Source organism: Saccostrea cucullata, unplaced genomic scaffold (assembly GCF_032062105.1).
Source record: "Saccostrea cucullata isolate Sc308-1 unplaced genomic scaffold, CSIRO_AGI_Scuc_v1 ctg8663, whole genome shotgun sequence".
Taxonomy (NCBI): Eukaryota; Metazoa; Mollusca; class Bivalvia; order Ostreida; family Ostreidae; genus Saccostrea; species Saccostrea cuccullata.
The window spans coordinates 4817-23708 of NW_026930949.1; the positions used below are offsets into that span (position 1 = coordinate 4817).

General features: G+C 34.3%; 1 protein-coding gene across 1 annotated transcript; it reads left to right on the top strand.

Annotated features, from left to right (window-relative positions):
- Positions 1-1394: 1394 nt before the first annotated feature.
- On the top strand, positions 1395-18481 carry LOC134230709 (uncharacterized). The gene is made up of 9 exons (XM_062712551.1): positions 1395-1643; positions 2071-2151; positions 4952-5028; positions 5112-5162; positions 5312-5539; positions 7928-8126; positions 8245-8337; positions 9563-9670; positions 17807-18481. The coding sequence occupies exons 1-9, from the start codon at positions 1395-1397 to the stop codon at positions 18479-18481; spliced, it is 1761 nt and encodes a 586-aa protein (XP_062568535.1).
- Positions 18482-18892: the final 411 nt, after the last annotated feature.

Below are 18892 nucleotides of genomic sequence, written 5' to 3' on the forward strand. Positions count from 1 at the left end.
CTTTTTTTTTGTTTCAAAAAAATGGAATCTGAACCCATTCTATAAGAAAAACTAACTTTTCTGAAAAAAAAGTTGAAAGCTCTTCAAAGCTATTTACTTAAGACAATTTAAAATAGGTCAGGTACATGAAGACTGAATAGGTCAGTGGTGAACGCGTTTACTTTTTCACAAAAAGCAAAATATGGAGCGAGTTCGAATCCAGTAAAACTTTTTCAAATATTTTTAAAAGTATATATACTAGCTAGCTAACATTAAAATACGTTTGTTTTTTTAAACAATATACTGTAAGGAATTTATTATAATAATACGTTTTAATCGTGAACTGTCAAAAACACAGTTAAGTAAAATCAAAACAAACATGCCAGGTCCGACGTCCTATAACTATGTTTTGTGTAAGAAACAATTAAAGTGCAAAACGAAACGTAAGTTAAGCACACGACTTTACACTTTGATACAGCAGCGAGGAATAGCAGTGAGCCACAATTCTAGAATATGTGATAAGTGCAGAATAAATGTGAGTACATGTACCACATCAGGTGATAAAGATGTACAGGGTGTTCCAAAACAAAATTCCGTTATTTCACTTCCAGTCATTTCGTTAGGAAAATGTCATAGGACGTGTGCTATTTGTCGGTCTAGTAAGGTACTTAGAAATTTACCAAGCACTGCTCGATCAGAACTTTTCATAAAGTTTGGTGTTGTTTCTCCAGCCGGTAATCGATGTTGTGCTGTACATTTGAATGGCAATCACATTTGAGAGACTCTAAATATTGACACTGACACACTGAAAACGTCCAATTCTTCCTTTACATCTAATGAAATAGTTGAGTTGCTATCAATTCTAAGAAAACGTGCTCTGGAATCCAAAAAGGAATATTTAACTTTTGACGACTTAAAAATGTCTGATGACGATTTTCAAACACTTACTGGCATAAGCGGGAAAGACTTTGATGACTTAGTAAAATCTGTTCCATCAATCCGAAGCACAAAGGTTAGATCATCAAGAAATGCCTTGGAATTTTGCTTTTAAAATTAAAATTTGGCCTCTCAAATAGCGTTATTGCAACTTTGTGCGGACTAAAAAGCAAACGCATAGTTAGCCACATTGTAAAGAGTGCCCGTCTTGCACTTATGCGAGACTTTGTCCCGGAAAACTTGGGATTTAACCATATCCCAAGAAATGAAATCGTGAATAACCACACAACTGACATTGCCAGCAACTGTTTACTGACCCAATATCAGATACAGTAATACTCGTCCTTGATGGCACCTACATATTCATACAAAAGAGTTCCAAGTATCAGTTCCAAAGATTAACATACTCTGTCCACAAAAATCGACCATTAGTTAAACCATTTATAATTACCAGCAGAAATGGTTATATTATTGATGTAATGGGACCGTACTTTGCGAATGGAAAGAATAACGACTCTTCAATTATTACGCACTTTGTAAAGTCCAATTCCGGGAATTTTATGGATTTTATGGAGGAACATGACGTGCTTATAGTCGATAGGGGTTTTCGGGATGCTTTGGAGTTTCTTCAGAGCTGTGGTTTCAGAACAGAGATGCCCCCATACCTTGATAAAGCTCTCAAACAGCACAGTACAAAAGAAGCAAACTTGTCGAGATGTGTGACTAAGGTACGATGGGTGGTTGAGGCAGCCAACGGGCGCTTAAAGAAATGGAAATTCCTTGACCATGTAGTCCCTAATTCCTAAATTCCGTCGATTGGCGACTTTGTGCGCATCGTAGCTGCCATACTTAACAAATATAAACCTCCCTTTAAAAGCAATAACTACAGGGATGATGAACTGGACCGCAGGATGCGTATTGCTTCCACCACAACGGAAAATCCTCTGCAAAAACGGTGTGCTGCAATGACATTCCATAGCAGGTCCAAACAATGGAAACCCATGGATGCACAGAATCTATTGCTTGATTTTCCGGTTCTTACCCTAAAAGATCTCAGACAAATTACGTTTGGTGTATATCAAATTAAACAAGCATCGAGATACTCTGATGAACAACTGGCTGATGTCATTTATAAGATTCATCTTTCAAATACAGATAAAGACCTACTACACGCCCGCATTCAGTCCCGGCATTCGACTAGTAAGCAATACAACTTGTGTATACAGCACAGGGATGGTACTGTCAGTGTAAAGCGGGAGCCAAGACAGTGGGATGCTGTACACATGTGTGTTCCGTTCTTTAGTATCTTGGTTATGCCAGACACACGGGGTACTCCACAACTCCTGATAAAATCTCTACATCTCTAAGTAATGCAGGAGAGTTACTTACAAATGAATGAAACTATTATGTTTTTTTTTAAATTGGTCACACATGTATGTCTATCGACATACATGTAGATAAGTTATGCATTTAACATTTAACTGTTTGCTAACCGTTATCCCATTCAGACATTTTGCAGTATAATTAGTATGAATTTCATATTGTTCCATGCTAAAATCTACTTCAATGATTGTACCTCATCTAAGATATATAAATATTGATAGTTGTTGAAATATGTTATACTTTTTCATAATTTGACTGTGGCGGTATAAACCAAGGTTTCGTGTCGCTGTAGATTCTAAAATGAGAAAGAACCCTAACTGCTATTTGCGGCCCTCCCCTGGCAAGTGGTGGCGTCTCGATATGAGTGAAAACAGTTCTTTAAGGGACATGAAGAAAGAAGCAGGTTTACTCATGTTCAGTGTATGGTTATTTCAATGATTCAAGGACTTAAAGTTGTTAAAAACAGGGATAAGAGAGACTTCATTGGGACGCGTACTGTTATATGATAGTAAAGAAATATCCCCCCCCCCTGCACTGTTTTGCGTGCCTTTAAGTTCCATCCCTTCCATCAGGGGTTGATAGTTTTGTTTGTATCATACGTGTTCATACTCCATACAGTCAATTCTCCAAGACTACTTTCCACACGAGTGTTTATAAGGAGTTGTAGCGTAACGTAATACTGATCTGTCTGATACATAATTATATAAACATGTCTTTTTCGTTGTCTGAAGAAGCTTTATTTTCTCCTAACTTGTTAAGCTCCTCCACCCCCAAACTGGTAATAATTGTTTACAGGAATTGTCAGATGTAGATAAACTTTTCAAATTACCTTATAAGGTACATATCTTCTCTCATTGACCTGAAAAATAAACTAAACAATATCATATACATGTATCTTGCAAATTATTATCGTTTGGCCGTTGATTTTAAACTTGTTAGGATATTACTTTTGTGAGAAGCTGTGAAACACACACTTGGGATTATCTTTCTTTATTTTCAAAGTTGTCGTCCCTATTTAAATACCCAGCAATTACGCGGGGGATTGACACCGTCCTCTGTGCCGTCATTCTTTGTCTATTTATCCGAACGACTTTGCTTATTATCTTTTTTTCAAATGCGGATTGTTTTTAATTTCAACATTTAATTAAAACCTACAAATTAATGTTCAAGCAGTACCTTCTTATTAATTAGGAAATTAGGGTATTAGAAGAAATCTCTGAGTTTCAACTAATTATTAATCGCATATTAGCTAGTTCTTGTTTTTGTTTCCAGATGATTTTAGTGAATTAATTTATTCAGTTTCATCGTCCATATCCGTATCCTAATTGTCTTGGAATTGATCAAAACATTTACGAATTTCGAAGAACTGTGAACATCTAAGAATTTAAAAGATAAGCGACAAGGATTATAAAGTGTATATATTTAGTAAATAAAGGAAAGGTTCCCTCAAATAATTTTGCACTAATTCCTAGCTATCTTTAGTGATGCTCCTTAAGTTATTATTAATATACATAGTAAGAATGACTTCATTTCAGAAATATTTTGTAGTTTACTATGTTATCTCCAGTTGAATTCGCCTTTTCAGGATTTCGGAGGAAAACAGGGCTTTAACCGAAAAACAGAAGGCAACTAAAAGGTAATAGTCATTTTTTTTTAAATCTAATTCGTTGAAGGATACGAAATAACACACAGACGAACAAACCAATACATATATTCACCCCAAAATCTCCTATTATTGAAACATAAAAAAATCATTAAAAACAGATTGATGAATACCAAACAATAACACAATCAGACTGTAAGGCAAGAAGGAATTCTAAGAAGGACAAAAGTTGAGATAACTATATACATGTAACTTTTTCATTGAAATCAATTTTCGATATATTATACATGGCACTTAGAGGTTATTCAATGCCTTTTACTTAGATATTCAATTTATTTCACGAGTGGGACAGGATTTTAGATATGTTCAGGAGTAAGAAGCACGAGTGAAGATGTAACAAAAGAATACTGTCTCACGAGACAAATGAAATACTAGTAAATTCTACATTCATATAAAGAAAAATATTGAATTTTCTGTTTATTACATTCTCTTTGATTTCCGTTTGCCTCTTTCCAGGAACAGTGGCACAAGCCTTGACATTATATTTTACCATATGCATGTGATGGAAAGAAAATTTATCCCATAAAAATTTATTCTGTATTTAATACTTGAAAAATAAAACCCAAAATTTTATGTAAAAATTGTCATAAAAGCTGGTTAAACGATAATAGGAACATTCCGAGATCTTCTTTATATGCAAGTCATCTAGAACATATTAAACAATATAATACTTTCTATTTCCTGTACAAAGAATCAAATAATACCCAGGTATATCATTTGGTACAAATTGTAAAAAAAAAAATAGAAGTTGCCTACAGATCTCAACAACAAATGTATGGAAAATTCGGGCATTTTCGTATAATGTTAAATGAAAAAAATTAAGTTTAAGTCATCAAATCATAAGTTCTATTGTCGATACAATGACATTGGTAGCAAATGCTTTCTGTCATCACGTCAAATGCTGACTGACGTTTACTGATTCTTAGACAATTAGTTATTTACACATTAATGTGTCCACAATATTTTTCGTGAATTTCAAAATCCTGACAGGGAGCACATGACGGGTTTGTTCGGTCAGCAGGGAATGCTCATTCCTCGTCGGTGTCTGATCCTGTCTCTGATGTATTGTAGGTCCGTGTTTGTATTAATTGTTCAAATGTGAACAGGAAACCAATAAGGTATTCTAAATATTATTTTATACTTTACTCAGCTCGGAAGACTATTTCAACAAATTGCAGGAGAAAAATATCGAACTACAAAAGTAAGTTTAACAAAATTTAAATTCAGTCATTGATAATTAGAGTTAATATTGATATGTAAATGTAATATGACTTAAAGGGAAATAAATATAATTTAAGAACTCTAATTATCAAAATGTTTTGCTATATCCCATTACTATTTATATTCCAGAAAACGGGCGGAGGAAGTTGAAGCATTAGATAGTTTGAAACGACAACTTGATAAGTCTAAACAAGAAGCAAGCCGTCTTTGGGATGAAAAAGAACATTATAAGCGTGTTTTACAGGCTACTGATACTTCAGTTCTACAACATCAGATAGCAAAGGAACATGCAAAGGTCATAGATCTTACCAAACAAATCCAAAGTCTTTTAAAAGAAAAAGAAAACTTGCTTACAAGGTAAATAAAAACAATACTGGTAAATCAAATAGTTTTTATGTAAATGTACCTCTATTGTGAAGAAAAAATATTTAAGTGTTATCTTTTTCTTAGTATGCTGTTATAATATTACAAGCAGTTATACTGACAGTTTAGAGGTCATCTTTAAATTCCAATATTGCAAGGACATAACCAAGTTAGAAATCTTAGTTTAATTTATAATTCTTTTCAACACTATGAGTAGTTTGTGAAAAGTGCTGCGAACCCATATAGATTCCCTTATTTAATTGCTAAATTTTAATTTGTTGGACGACAGGTTGAATATTTTGCTGGTCAACTACATTAAATATAGCTATGATTAATTTATTTGCAAGATTTCGTGAGGTTCGCAGAACTTTTTATATATCTTAATGCTTTTTGAGTTTATGTGTAAAACCTTAGCAAGATACATTGAGAGTATGCCCTTGCAATCGATTTATTAGGGCCCTTATATTACTTTTTCAATGAATCTGCATATGAATACAAGACAGCATCACTTCTCTGGAGAATATACGAACAGTTTATAACTAAAATAGCAAAATAGACTTCGCATCCAAGTTAACGGCCTTTTATTTAACAGCAAATGATATTTTATTTGAGAACAAAGACATTTTTCATTGTACAAAATGTGACTTGATCAGCCTCTCACTGCGTACAAACTGCGTCATTTTTGCGAGATTACGTCAAATTGACAAGTGCATTGCGATCGATGCATCGTTTATATATTGTTGTGTGGGATTGAACAAACGACAAAACTGCATGCAATAGTAAGTTTTTATGTAGTGTATAGCTATCCATCAGTTTGAAATTATAGCAAATAATTTCAGTTTGTGGTACATGTATTTAGAAGACCTAATATTTTATGTGACGTCATAGTAAACATTTTCCGTACAAATTAGGCCCCGCCTCCTTTCTGTAACCTTAAGGGGACAGACTATAGTTTCCATTGCGCAATATTTCGCGCATCATAGTAAAATGAAGCGTGTTTACTGTTTTAATGCAACTTTTTTCGCTTAATAATTAAAATTAAATAAAATTAGGAAATTATAGGTATAAAAATGTAATTACAATTTGATATAACTGATTTTTTTAACCGATTTTGCAAACGATATGTAGGTCGACGTCGTTGCAGTGTGTTTTTGACTTTATGATAATCTGTAGCTCTTAAAAAAAGGGGTAATAAAAATATTATTAAAGAAAAAGTAATATACTAACGCTCTTGAAATTTAAAACATAGAAATTTGAGAAAATCTCCAATATTTTTATTATGTTTTCATGTGAATCCATTGTGTACGTCATATTTTGTAATACTCTATAAAAATAGTAAAATTTGCTAATTTTTAGCATTTTGAGATGCCCCCACTGGTAACAAAACGGTAGAATTTTGTGTTTCTTACATATATTGTATAATATAGTATTACTCATCAAATATAGTTTGAACAAAATGTCTATTGTAGTATTTGTATAATTTGCTTTAAAGTGCTAAACATTGGCATTTTCCTATATAATCCTATAGAAAATGTACCTGTATTTTGAGACAGTCCCTCAAAAATACCTGGACGGTAGATGTTCCCCAAACTTTGCATGTACATTGAAGATAATGTAAGTTATATATGATATAAAAATGAAGAGTTTCGCTCTTGTAGTTTTCACACAATAAAACTATAGTCGGTCCCCTTAACTGTGCTGCGACGGGGGATGTTTTCAAAATATTTTCCGTTGATATTTATTGTGAATTTTTTTTTACCAAAATTATAGAGTAATCTCTGTTTATCCAAATAAGAAATGTTTTATAAAAAATCCATATAAATAACTTTTTAAAAAAATATTAAGAATCATTCGAGCATGTTAACTTTTGAAAATTGACTTTGAGGATAGGCTGGAAAACAAAACTATCGTTCGCAGTTCTTTGCTTGAATTTACTATTATGCATTCGCCTAACAAAAACATTCTTACAAAAACAACACACGGGGTCATTATTCTACGGGATAATTTTTTCTACAGTCCGAAAGAAGAAAAATGACCCAAAGACATAATTTCTACAGGAAGTGGGTCATTTTTCCATATTGACCAGGGTTTAAATTTTACGTATAGAAAAATAACCCCCAGTCAGTATTCTACGGGGTCACTTTTCATCGTTACATTCGTCGATTGGTGTATGAACAGTCACTCCACTGCAAAAGAAAATCGGGCTTCCAGATTATGAAGTGAGAGTCCTTCCATTACAGTGAACGGTTCAATTGTAGGAACTTCATGTCTTTTAATCCCAAAATATTTGTAATTCATATACATGTACCTTTTTCCGATTGTAAAACTATTATATGACTGCACGAGATAGTTTAATACTAAATAATAAATATTTAATCTTAGACTAAGTGAGGTAGCGGGATCCAAGCTGACGAGTAATAACCCTGCCATTACAGACCTCAGTGACGAGAATCGTCCACTTAAACTGGCTGAGAAATTCAGTCAGTTGTACGACGATGACTGGACGGACTCCTTAGAAGAAATAACAAGTACAGGAGTAGACGAGAAGACTTCCATTAGCCTCCTACAACGTGTAGTTATGGTAAAATTCCATCCAGATTTTTTTTTTTAAATAAATAATTAGTTAAAAAAAAATACAGGGGTTTTTGATGAATTTTTCTTTTTTTTTTTTTTTTTTTTGGCTTTTTTTCATTTTTTAGATTGCTTTTCACTTGTGCTCAAGATCACAAACAATACTAGTTAACGCAAAGTGCTGTTGGACTGTTTGTTGGTGTGATATTGTCAAATTGAAAGTAAGTTATCATGCTTTGTACATGGATATATTTGTTTTAAAGGAGATATTTAAACTACCATGCTTGACCCGTTTTAACGAAAATTGGTTTATTTTTTTGTTTTATTGTTTTCCCTGTGAAGTTACATTATTTGAAAATTTAAAGAAAATTTTGATGGTGAAATTGTGTTGATTTTTATTGCTAAAGCGAACAAGATGTATACACTGTATGAATATACACATCTAAAATACAAGACAATCAATCCAAACTCTATGCACCTACTGAAGGTATATATGAAAAAGAAGAGATTAAACATACCATGCAGTAGTTAATAGAGATGGTTGCGATTCTACAGTATATATATGTTTAATTTAGGAATTTTTATTATCTAAGAATGCCTTTATGAAGACCATGGTGTTGGGGTGTGTTTTTAATTTTTCCTAAAACATCAAATAATATGAAACATACAAAATAGATAACATGTTTTGGAATATATAGATTTTGACGTTTTATTCTTTTATAAGCAAATTTTCAATAACACCCGAGAATAGAATTGAAGAAATGTACAAAAAATTATTGAATAGTATTAAGATATATTGTCACATCACATTAACTTTGCCTTCAAATTAATGTCTGAAATCAAAAACATATATTCCACATCGAGTTCTAAAGAATAGACATTTCAAAGTCTATTGAACAGATGACTGGGAATATTTCATAAAAATATAAGTTGTTTGCATTTAAGGAATGAAGCTTATTTCAACTTTTGTTATACGATATAACATAACTTAAGGCAGTTTACGCTTTATAAACCGCGAAGCTGAAATAAGCTTCATTCCTTATTCCTTATTCAGAGTAGACAATGAAACAATTTTTCGTCCGGAAAAAGGCTTCAAATTCAGCATATTTTAAATGTAACGTCAAGCGGAGTAATTTAACACGTTTTTAGGCAAGTTATGTTATACAAAATGGATAAAATCGTTTACCCAATTAAATGTCGTGTTACAACTAAAATTAAATTATTCCGATTTATAATTTAGAGATGTCGAAACACTAAAAAAATAATGAATTCGTATACGTTACTCACAGGTTCCTATTTGGGAAAATGAATCACATTCAGATTTCTTAGATCTATGTCCACATTTTCAAATTAACAGTGCAGATTATATTGGACATTCATTGATCATTGAAGTAAAAAAAAGGTTTTACTGAAAGTACATGCATTAATCTGATGAATTATATCTAGGTTTTGCATGAAATACAGTTACCAGATGCAACAAAGTTAGAAGTCGATCGAGCCGTCAAAAGATGTAGCCATGATGTACAAAAAGACCTCATCTGCAGAACGCAGAAGGTTAGCTGCCGTAGAAGACAATGTGTACTTAATTTATTTCGTGAATTGTAAAAAAAAAATGGTAGAAATACTCCTTCTTAACGCTCGGAGAGACTCATATTTTGATTCATAGAACGAATTTTGAAATTGAAGGAAATGTATGCTAGACGATATTCCTTCACAAGTTGTAAATGTTAATTGATATCTAAATTATTCATGGTAATACATGCAAACGAAAATTAAAACAACACTCCATGTACTTTATTATACCCGCACTTTCTAAAGAAAGTTCGGGTATATTGTTGTTACTCATGTCCGTCCGTCCGTCCGTCCGTCTGTCACACTTTTCTTCCCTGAACTCCTCTTACATTTTACACAGTAGCTTAATCATCTTTTGGGAGATGGTTGGTGGGGTCATGTAGATGTGCAGTAAGGTTTCGGAATTTTGATTTTGCCCCAGGGGGTCAAATGGTGGTCGAAAAATGACGTTTTTTATGCAAAAAGTCCCGTCTTCCCTGAACTCCTTTTACATTTTACTCAGCAGCCTAATCTCCTTTTGGGGGATGATTGGTGGTGTCATGTAGATGTGCAGTAAGGTTTCGGAATTTTGATTTTGCCCCGGGGGGTCAAATGGGGGTCGAAAAATGACTTTTTTTATGCAAAAAGTCCCGTCTTCCCTGAACTCCTTCTACATTTTACTCAGCAGCCTAATCACCTTTTGGGGGATGATTGGTGGTGTCATGTAGATGTGCAGTAAGGTTTCGAAATTTTGATTTTGCCCCAGGGGGTCAAATGGGGGTCGAAAAATGATGTTTTTTATGCAAAAAGCCCCGTCTTCCCTGATCTCCTTCTACATTTTACACAGTAGCCTAATCATCTTTTGGGAGATGGTTGGTGGTGTCATGTAGATGTGCAGTAAGGTTTCGGAATTTAGATTTTGCCCCGGGGGGTCAAATGGGGGTCGAAAAATGACGTTTTTTTATGCAAAAAGCCCCGTCTTCCCTGAAATCCTCTTACATTTTACTCAGCAGCCTAATCACCTTTGTGGAGATGGTTGGTGGTGTCATGTAGATTTGCAGTTAGGTTTTGGAATTCTGATTTTGCACCTAGGGGTCAAATGGGGGTCGAAAAATGATGTTTTTTATGCAAAAAGCCCCGTCTTCCCTGATCTCCTCTTACATTTTACTCAGCAGCCTAATCATCTTTTGGGAGATGGTTAGTCGGGTCATGTAGATGTGCAGTAAGGTTTTGGAATTTTGATTTTGCCCCGGGGGGTCAAATGGGGGTCGAAAAATGACGTTTTTTATGCAAAAAGCCCCGTCTTCCCTGAACTCATCTTACATTTTACTCAACAGCCTAATCATCTTTTGGGAGATGGTTGGTAGTGTCATGTAGATGTGCAGTAAGGTTTCGATATTTTAATTTAGCCCCGGGGAGTCAAATGTGGGTCGAAAAATGATGTTTTTTTATGCAAAAAGCCCCGTCTTCCCTGAAATTCTCCTACATTTTACACAGTAGCCTAATCATCTTTTGGGAGATGGTTGTTGGTGTCATGTAGATGTACAGTAAGGTTTCGGAATTTTGATTTTGCCCCAGGGGGTCAAATAGGGGTTAAAAAATGACGTTTTTATGCAAAAAGTCCCGTCTTCCCTGAAATTCTCCTACATTTTACACAGTAGCCTAATCATCTTTTGGGAGATGGTTGGTGGTGTCATGTAGATGTGCAGTAAGTTTTCTTGATTTTGATTTTTTCCCCGGAGGGTCGAATGGGGGTGGAAAAATGACGTTTTTTGTACAAAAAGTCCTGTCTTTCCTGAAGTCCTTCTTAAAGTTACTCAGAAGCCTAATCATCTTTTAGGAAAGTTAAATATTTTGAAAATTATGTAAAACATCAACGTTAAAGAGTATAAAAACATCGCATGCTGGGAAACACCTTGAATTTTTATGAGTAATTAATGTACATGTCATATGTGAGAGTCATACAGGGATTAATCTAGGACATATTTACTACCGATAATGGGTGTTTTTCCCCTAGAGAAGATTTCCCCTCAGGATCTAATTTTCCCCTTTTGATGAGTAAAATATTCCCCTTACAATAATAACAAGAGGCCCAAGGGCCTTGAATCGCTCTTCTGATAAATGATACAATCTATCCGAAGACCCAAGATGCATCAACTGACAAAGTTTGATGATTCTTAGCCAGTTAGAGCTGAAAATATTTAAATGTAACTATAAAATACTATAAGTAGGTCATGGTGACCTACTTTTTGATTGAAATTTTCTGAGGACACAAGATGCATTAATTGACAAAGATTGATGATTCTAAGCCAATAAGTACTTGAGATATCCAAAAGTGGGTCACAGTGACCTACTTATCGGTCAACATTCTTTGAAAACCCAAGGTTCATCAACTGACAAACTTGGACAATTCTAATCCAAGAAGTACTACCCTAGAATACTTAAATATAGCCATAAATGTCACAAGTAGGTCACCGTGACCTTTTTTCGATGATCATTCTCCTAGAACCCACGAGGCTTCACATAACAAAGTTTGATGATTCTAAACCAATAAGTACCCGAGATGCCTAAATATAGCCATAAAATGTCAAAAGTAGGTCACTGTGACCTACTTTTTGGTCGACATTCTCCGAAAACCCAAGATGTATCTACTGACAAACTTGGATGATTCTAAGCCGATCAGTACCTGAGATATTCAAAAATAGGTCACCATGACCTACTTTTTGGTCGACATGCTCCGAAAGCCTAAGATGCATCTACTGACAAAGTTTGATGATTCTAAGCCAATAAGTACCTGAGATACATAAATCTAGCCATAAAATGTTAAATATAGGTCACCGTGACCTACTTTATGATTGTCGATCTCCGAAAACCTAAGATGCATCAACTGACAAAGTTTGATGATTCTAAGCCAATAAGTACCCGAGATACTTAAATCTAGCCATAAAATGTCAAAAGTAGGTCACCGTGACCTCCTTTTTGGTTGACATTTTCTGAAGACCAAAGATGCATCAACTGACAAAATTTGATGATCATAGGTGTAATAGTATTCAAGATATATCTTTTAAACAATTTGAAAACAAATGCCTACAAAGTTCAAAAAGTAGGTCACAGTGACCTACTTTTTAATAAATATGTCTTAAGGCCCCAAGATGCATCAACTAACAAGATTTGGTGATTCTAAACCTCTCGGTGTCTGAAATAATGGGATTAAATGTTTTAGAAAAGATTAGCCATAAAATTCAAAAAGTAGGTCACGATGACCTACTTTTAAGTTGATGTTGTTTGTGGACCCAAGATGCACCAACTGACGAAGTTTTATGATCATAGACCTTAAAGTGTCCAAAATATGCATCAAAATCAATTTGAAAACAAAAGCCCGTAAAATTAAAAAAGTAGGTCACCGTGACCTACTTTTGCATTAACACGATGTGAAGTCCTGAGATGCATCGACTTACAAGATTTGATGATCCTAGTCTTTATAGTAAGCAAAATATACACGTTTTTATTATGTGTAAATTTTTGTCAACTTTGAAGTGACCTTGAGACCACGCCCTTTGCCCCAGGGTGATGCCTTGAACAATTTTTAATCTTCAACATATCCTGATCCTTGTATGTAAGTTTGGTGAAAATCTGCCTGGTGGTTCTGGAGAAGAAGATTTTTTAGCAACCAGTACTTTTGGTTTTGTTTTCCTGATTATCTCCCCTTGTTTTAGGGTCCCAACCCTTATTTTAGTAAAAATGGTAGCACTTGGGCCAAGGATACCCTGTGACAAATTTGACACTGATTGGCCAAGGGGTTCTTGAGTTATGGCCCATTTTCTAAAAAGTTAACGCACACCGCACGACGCACACCGCACAAATGGCCATAGCATTAGCTCTTTGAGCCTTTGGCTCAGAAGAGCTAAAAACCTCAAATATAATTTTTCCTTCATAAAAACTGAGAATTTAAAGTAAAATTTTTCAGTATATGAGAAAAATGATTTTACTTTGCTACTTTATGTGCTTTAAATGGTCACAAAAATGCTGAAATTCAATTACCCCCCAAGCAGGGCTGGCCCTGCACTCACTCGAGTGGTTCCCACACCCCGGCTGATTTTCCCAATTTATCCAGAAAGGGTAGTTTCCCCAAAAACCTAGATTAATCCCTGTCATATCTCATCTCAATCAAAAGTTATAAGCAAATACAACATTTTTGAAAAGTAGGTTAGGCTTCAAGGTCAAGGTCGCAGAGTAAAAGTCATGATTCATTTGGAAAGATCTTATCACAGGTAATAATATACATGCATTATAATATGAATGCCCTAACTTTTCTCTTTCAAAATTATGAATTTATTACAATTTAATTTTTTTGCAAGTAGGTCAAACTTCTAGGTCATATGTAAAAAAAAAAACCATGCCATTCTCACAGGTAAATACTAGTACATAAGTTTAATATGAATGCCTTGTCTCTTCTCATTCAGTAGATATGACCGTGATGACCAAGGTTAATTTTATTCAGACAGAAGGACAGTCTGACATACAAATGTACATATTTCTATATGAATTGCATGGGTAAAATTGGACCAGTGGTTCTAGAGAAGTTAAAAATATAAAAAGTTTTCAGACAAACAGATGGACGACATGTCACGGCAGACGTTATATGATAAGGAAACCAGAAAACCTCAAATGAGTGTTTTGAAAGGGTTACAATATGGTTGCAGTATTTGAAAAGCTGTTTTTTTCATGCAGAGATATGCATGACCAACATATTCATGTTTTATATTTTCTTTAGTAATTTGTTTGTTTGTTGTGAATACATCTCTCTTGGGAATTTTTCCCTCATATGGAGACACCACCAAATAATAATGAAGACAAGATGTGATTGTGAAACACTGATGTCCCTGTATGGAAGCCTATAGCAAAGGTTGAAGTTTCTCAAATATATGTCAAACTCAAAGGTCAAGGTCAAAGGGTTCAAATTGTTGGTATCGGAAAAAAGTCTTGTCACAAGGAATGCACATGTGAAATAAGTAATCCTTAGTACTTCCTGTTCAAAAGTTAATTGCCAAGGTTAATTTTTTAAGTGGTTCAAACTCTACGGTCAAGGTCAAACATATTTATACCTGTTGACAGTTCACAATGAATACACATGTTAAGCATGAAAGCCCTAGCACCTACCAGGGACCAACCGAGGGGGCGACTGAGGCGAAATAGTCGCTTTTGGGCTCCAAACTTCGCCGTAATTTATCATGAAAGCGAAGTTAAAGTCGCCCTAACATTTGCAACCCCATTATTGAAAATCATGAAGAAAATCTATTAAGAAACATGGTAGAATCGTCGGTAGTTTATAAATCCTGTTTTATTATTGCTGAAATAAACGAAACAGCAGGACACTTGCACCTGTTTCGCTACTAATGACCAATGCATCGAATACTCTGTCGGAACTCCTCTAGATTTTACACTTCCGGGTATGATAAAGTCCATTGTTACAAGTTAGACTCAAAACAGCTGGTCAGCTATATCGATGTCATGCCAAAGATGTTGAAGATGATTTTAGATCTTTTTATTGCCAAATAATTAATTCATGCTGTGAATACAGACCTATTTTACTGTTAAATTGTGTAGTTATTGACTGTCTAAGAAATTACACGTCTGATATACAGAGTTCAATCAGCATGCAGTACGTAGTACATCAAAACTTTTTCAGAAAAAAAAAATTAAGATTGAAAACAAATTTTGAAGAGATAATAACAAAATTATGACTATGCAATGAAGCTTCAAATTTAAAATAAAAAGATAGAATTTAAAAGTTAATTGTGCATATTAATTATTATGCAAGAAATGAAAAAAAAAAACTTTTACATTGTACATGTAAGTATTTATTATTTTTTTTTATTTGTTTTGTTTGTTGTTTGTTTGTTTTTTTTTTTTTTTTGCTAGATATACCTTGTAATTGGAAAAAAAAAATCAGATTCTTTTTCTCCTTCTTAAATTATTTTTACTAGAATTTCAATACAGAAAAAAATTATTGAAAAGTATTTTAAGTTATACACTGCAAACAATGAAATAGTTTCATTTTTATAAAGTTTTATAATGATCAGTGGGCGTCACACGCGCCAAGAAGTCTCCCTAAATTTCAAAACTTCTCCCTAAATTTCTCTGAGGGAGAAGTGAAGTCTCCCTAAATTTTGGGTCTAGGTTGGTCCCTGACCTACTGATCAAAATTTAGGCTAAGTTTAAAGTTGGGTATTTTTCTTGTAAAAATGTGTATTCTAGATCAAGTGATCAGAGGTAAAAATTAATGTTACCCAAATAAAAGGTCTTAATTGTCACAAGAAATAAACCTATAAAATGTGGAAGCCATTTGTATAGCCCATCCCACTTAAAACTTATGGGCAAGGTTATAATTTCTGCAGACAAATAGACAGACATAATATAAACACAAGAAACAAATATGTACATAATTAGTCAAATGGAAAAAAATATACTATTTAATTGGAATCACAAAATAGATTGTTATTTCAGGGATAGGGAGTGGGTAGGGAGATTGGAACCCCCCCCCCCCTGGAATTTCCTTTGTTATTTAAACAAGACTATATACTGAAGCAAATAAAAAATGACTTTGGACATCCTCCCCCTAACTTAGAAAACATTGACCCCACTATCATTGTTTTTATTTTGTTTATTTGTTTTCAGTTTATGAGTTTTTTTTTCTCCTGCTTGTCAGGAAATTCTAGGCATGAATTTTTTGACTGAGATGTGAACCCCCCTCCCTACTCCCGAAAAAAAATTCTGGATCCGCACCAGTATTGGCAGTAACTGAATGTCACATCGACAAGGGGAGATAGCTTCACAATATGAAATTCGTCTAGTGTTGCATGCGATGATCTTTGACCCTTTCTGAACTTTAACCTAATCGTTTGGGTTTATTTTACCCCCCACTATACTTAAACTTGTACTTACCGACCTCCGTAGGTCTTGTAAACTTCATGAAATATAAATCCAATTAATACACAAAATGAATTAATCCAATGCACACCATTCTGCAGCATGCTATAATGCTATTCCATTCGGAAAACCTTCGTGCCGTCGATTCCGTCACCTTATCAGATGAAGTGGGAATCGGCCGAGGTGTACCGAATGGAGTTTAATCTAAAAATATGATAATGGGTGACGCAACGTGATGTGATGTAGAATTTACATGTCAAGAACAAATTTTAAATTAATTCATAACAAACAATGTTTTAACAAAACTGTTCCATCTGGCCTATTCCAAAAAGTATGTACTGTGTGATTGTGGTGTCGGGGGGGGGGGATTAGTAAATTTAAAAAGGTCCTAAATTATGAGCAAAACATTTATCAAAATCTAATTTACATCATTGATAGAATTCAAACTGGTATATAATGAATTAAGCATGTAAAATAAATATAAGAGGTTCTGAGTTATAGGTCACAGGGATAATTTCATACTCAGTTTGATGAATACATGTAAATTACAGGCACGTAGCAACCGGGGGCTGCCCCCTTTTTTTCCCAACATTACCTGTACAATAAGAAAATGTCCATTGAAAAGATGGTTGCCCCCCCCCCCCCCCACTTTTTACCACAGTATATACATAGCAAGGAAATATGGGAAAAAAATTGGAAGTGAAAGTAATTTTGCCTTGAAAAAAAGTTGGCCACTACCCCCCCCCCCCCCCCCCATTTTATTTTTTTTTTCCTTGTTTATTTTTTTAGGTAAGTAAAAAAAATTTTCTCAGGTTGTCCCCCCCCCCCACTTTCAAAAACGATGCTACGTGCCTGAATTATATAGAATTATTTTGACTTTTTCCTTGGTAAGCCGCCCGTAGGATTGTGTATTTAGAGACAAACACCTTAGTGCGGGTATTACTGTCTCATGACAGCATCTAGTATTAATTGAACGTTTATTGAATTTGAAATTCTTTTATAGTTATATGTATATGCCTTTTGGTTGGTTGGCAAGGCAACTGTCATATAGAATCAATTTATTAAACATAATTTTTATCTCAGTTTTATGTTCAAGTCTGATCTTATCTATCCCATCAAGTTTGATTTTTTTAGATTTAGTCAAATACATGGAAAGTGCCCCTCCAAAGAAAGTTTCTTTTTAAATTCTTAAATATTTTGAATTTACAGAGATTTCGCCACACTTTGGCTGATATGCTACGAGTCACCACAAATGAAAAAGCTTACAGTCAAATGGCACCAGTAAATTATCAATCAGAACAGTTGGAATCAAATAAGAAGGAAAGTAAGGGTGAACAAAAGAAGCCTAAGGTCAAGAGAGATTTTAACATTCCGGTAGAACACAATGTCTTGAAACCCAAATTAAAGAGATCTTTTTCCACTGCATGTATTGTGGTAGATGGTAACAACACGGACAGTAAAGATGTGATACCAGGGAAAGAAAAGCAAACTGCACCCAGCCGTCACGGAAAATACAGAAATAGATTAGCTGATTCTGCACGAGGAGACTTTTTAAGACCCCGTTACGAAAATTATGTTCGAGAGGGTTTCTTGCTTGGCAAAGATAGCATTGAAAAATTGTTCTTGGAGCCCAGAGACGTGATAGATCGATTCCCCAAGACAGCTCAGTTTGCTGACCGCTGTATAGAATTATGTTGGTTGATGCAGTCCACACAGCCGCCTGTACATCTTAGTGTCGATATTCCCGAGAGCAGAGAACTTAAACATGAAACATTCAAAGCATATACGAAATCAGGACACTGTATTGACTATGTAGTGTGGCCTGCGATGTACCTACACAAAGAGGGACCATTGTTGTCCAAAGGCGTCGCTCAACCATTGTGAAATACTGAAATACTCTAAACTGGTTTTTTGTTTATCTAACATTTACCATTATTGATATTTTTCTCCTATGCATATCATTTGTTTTATGCGCCATGTGAGTCTAATATTTGAACACTTATAATTTTAAACAAAATGCCTATATATAAACCACATACAATTGCTTTGTATTGAAGCTTTAAAAGTTTATAAATGGCGTTCGGTAAAGAATTTTATTTACATCACACTTATTTTTACATATAATACTATTAAATACTGATGTTTATTTATTGATATTTCATGTATGCATAATAAATTGTGTATTAAAAATATCTGTATAATTGTAGTCATATTTACATTTTTGCCAAAGCCTGTTTTTCAGAATATCGTCATTTTGAACGAATCCTTCCTGCACATACTGTGGGTCAAGCTTAA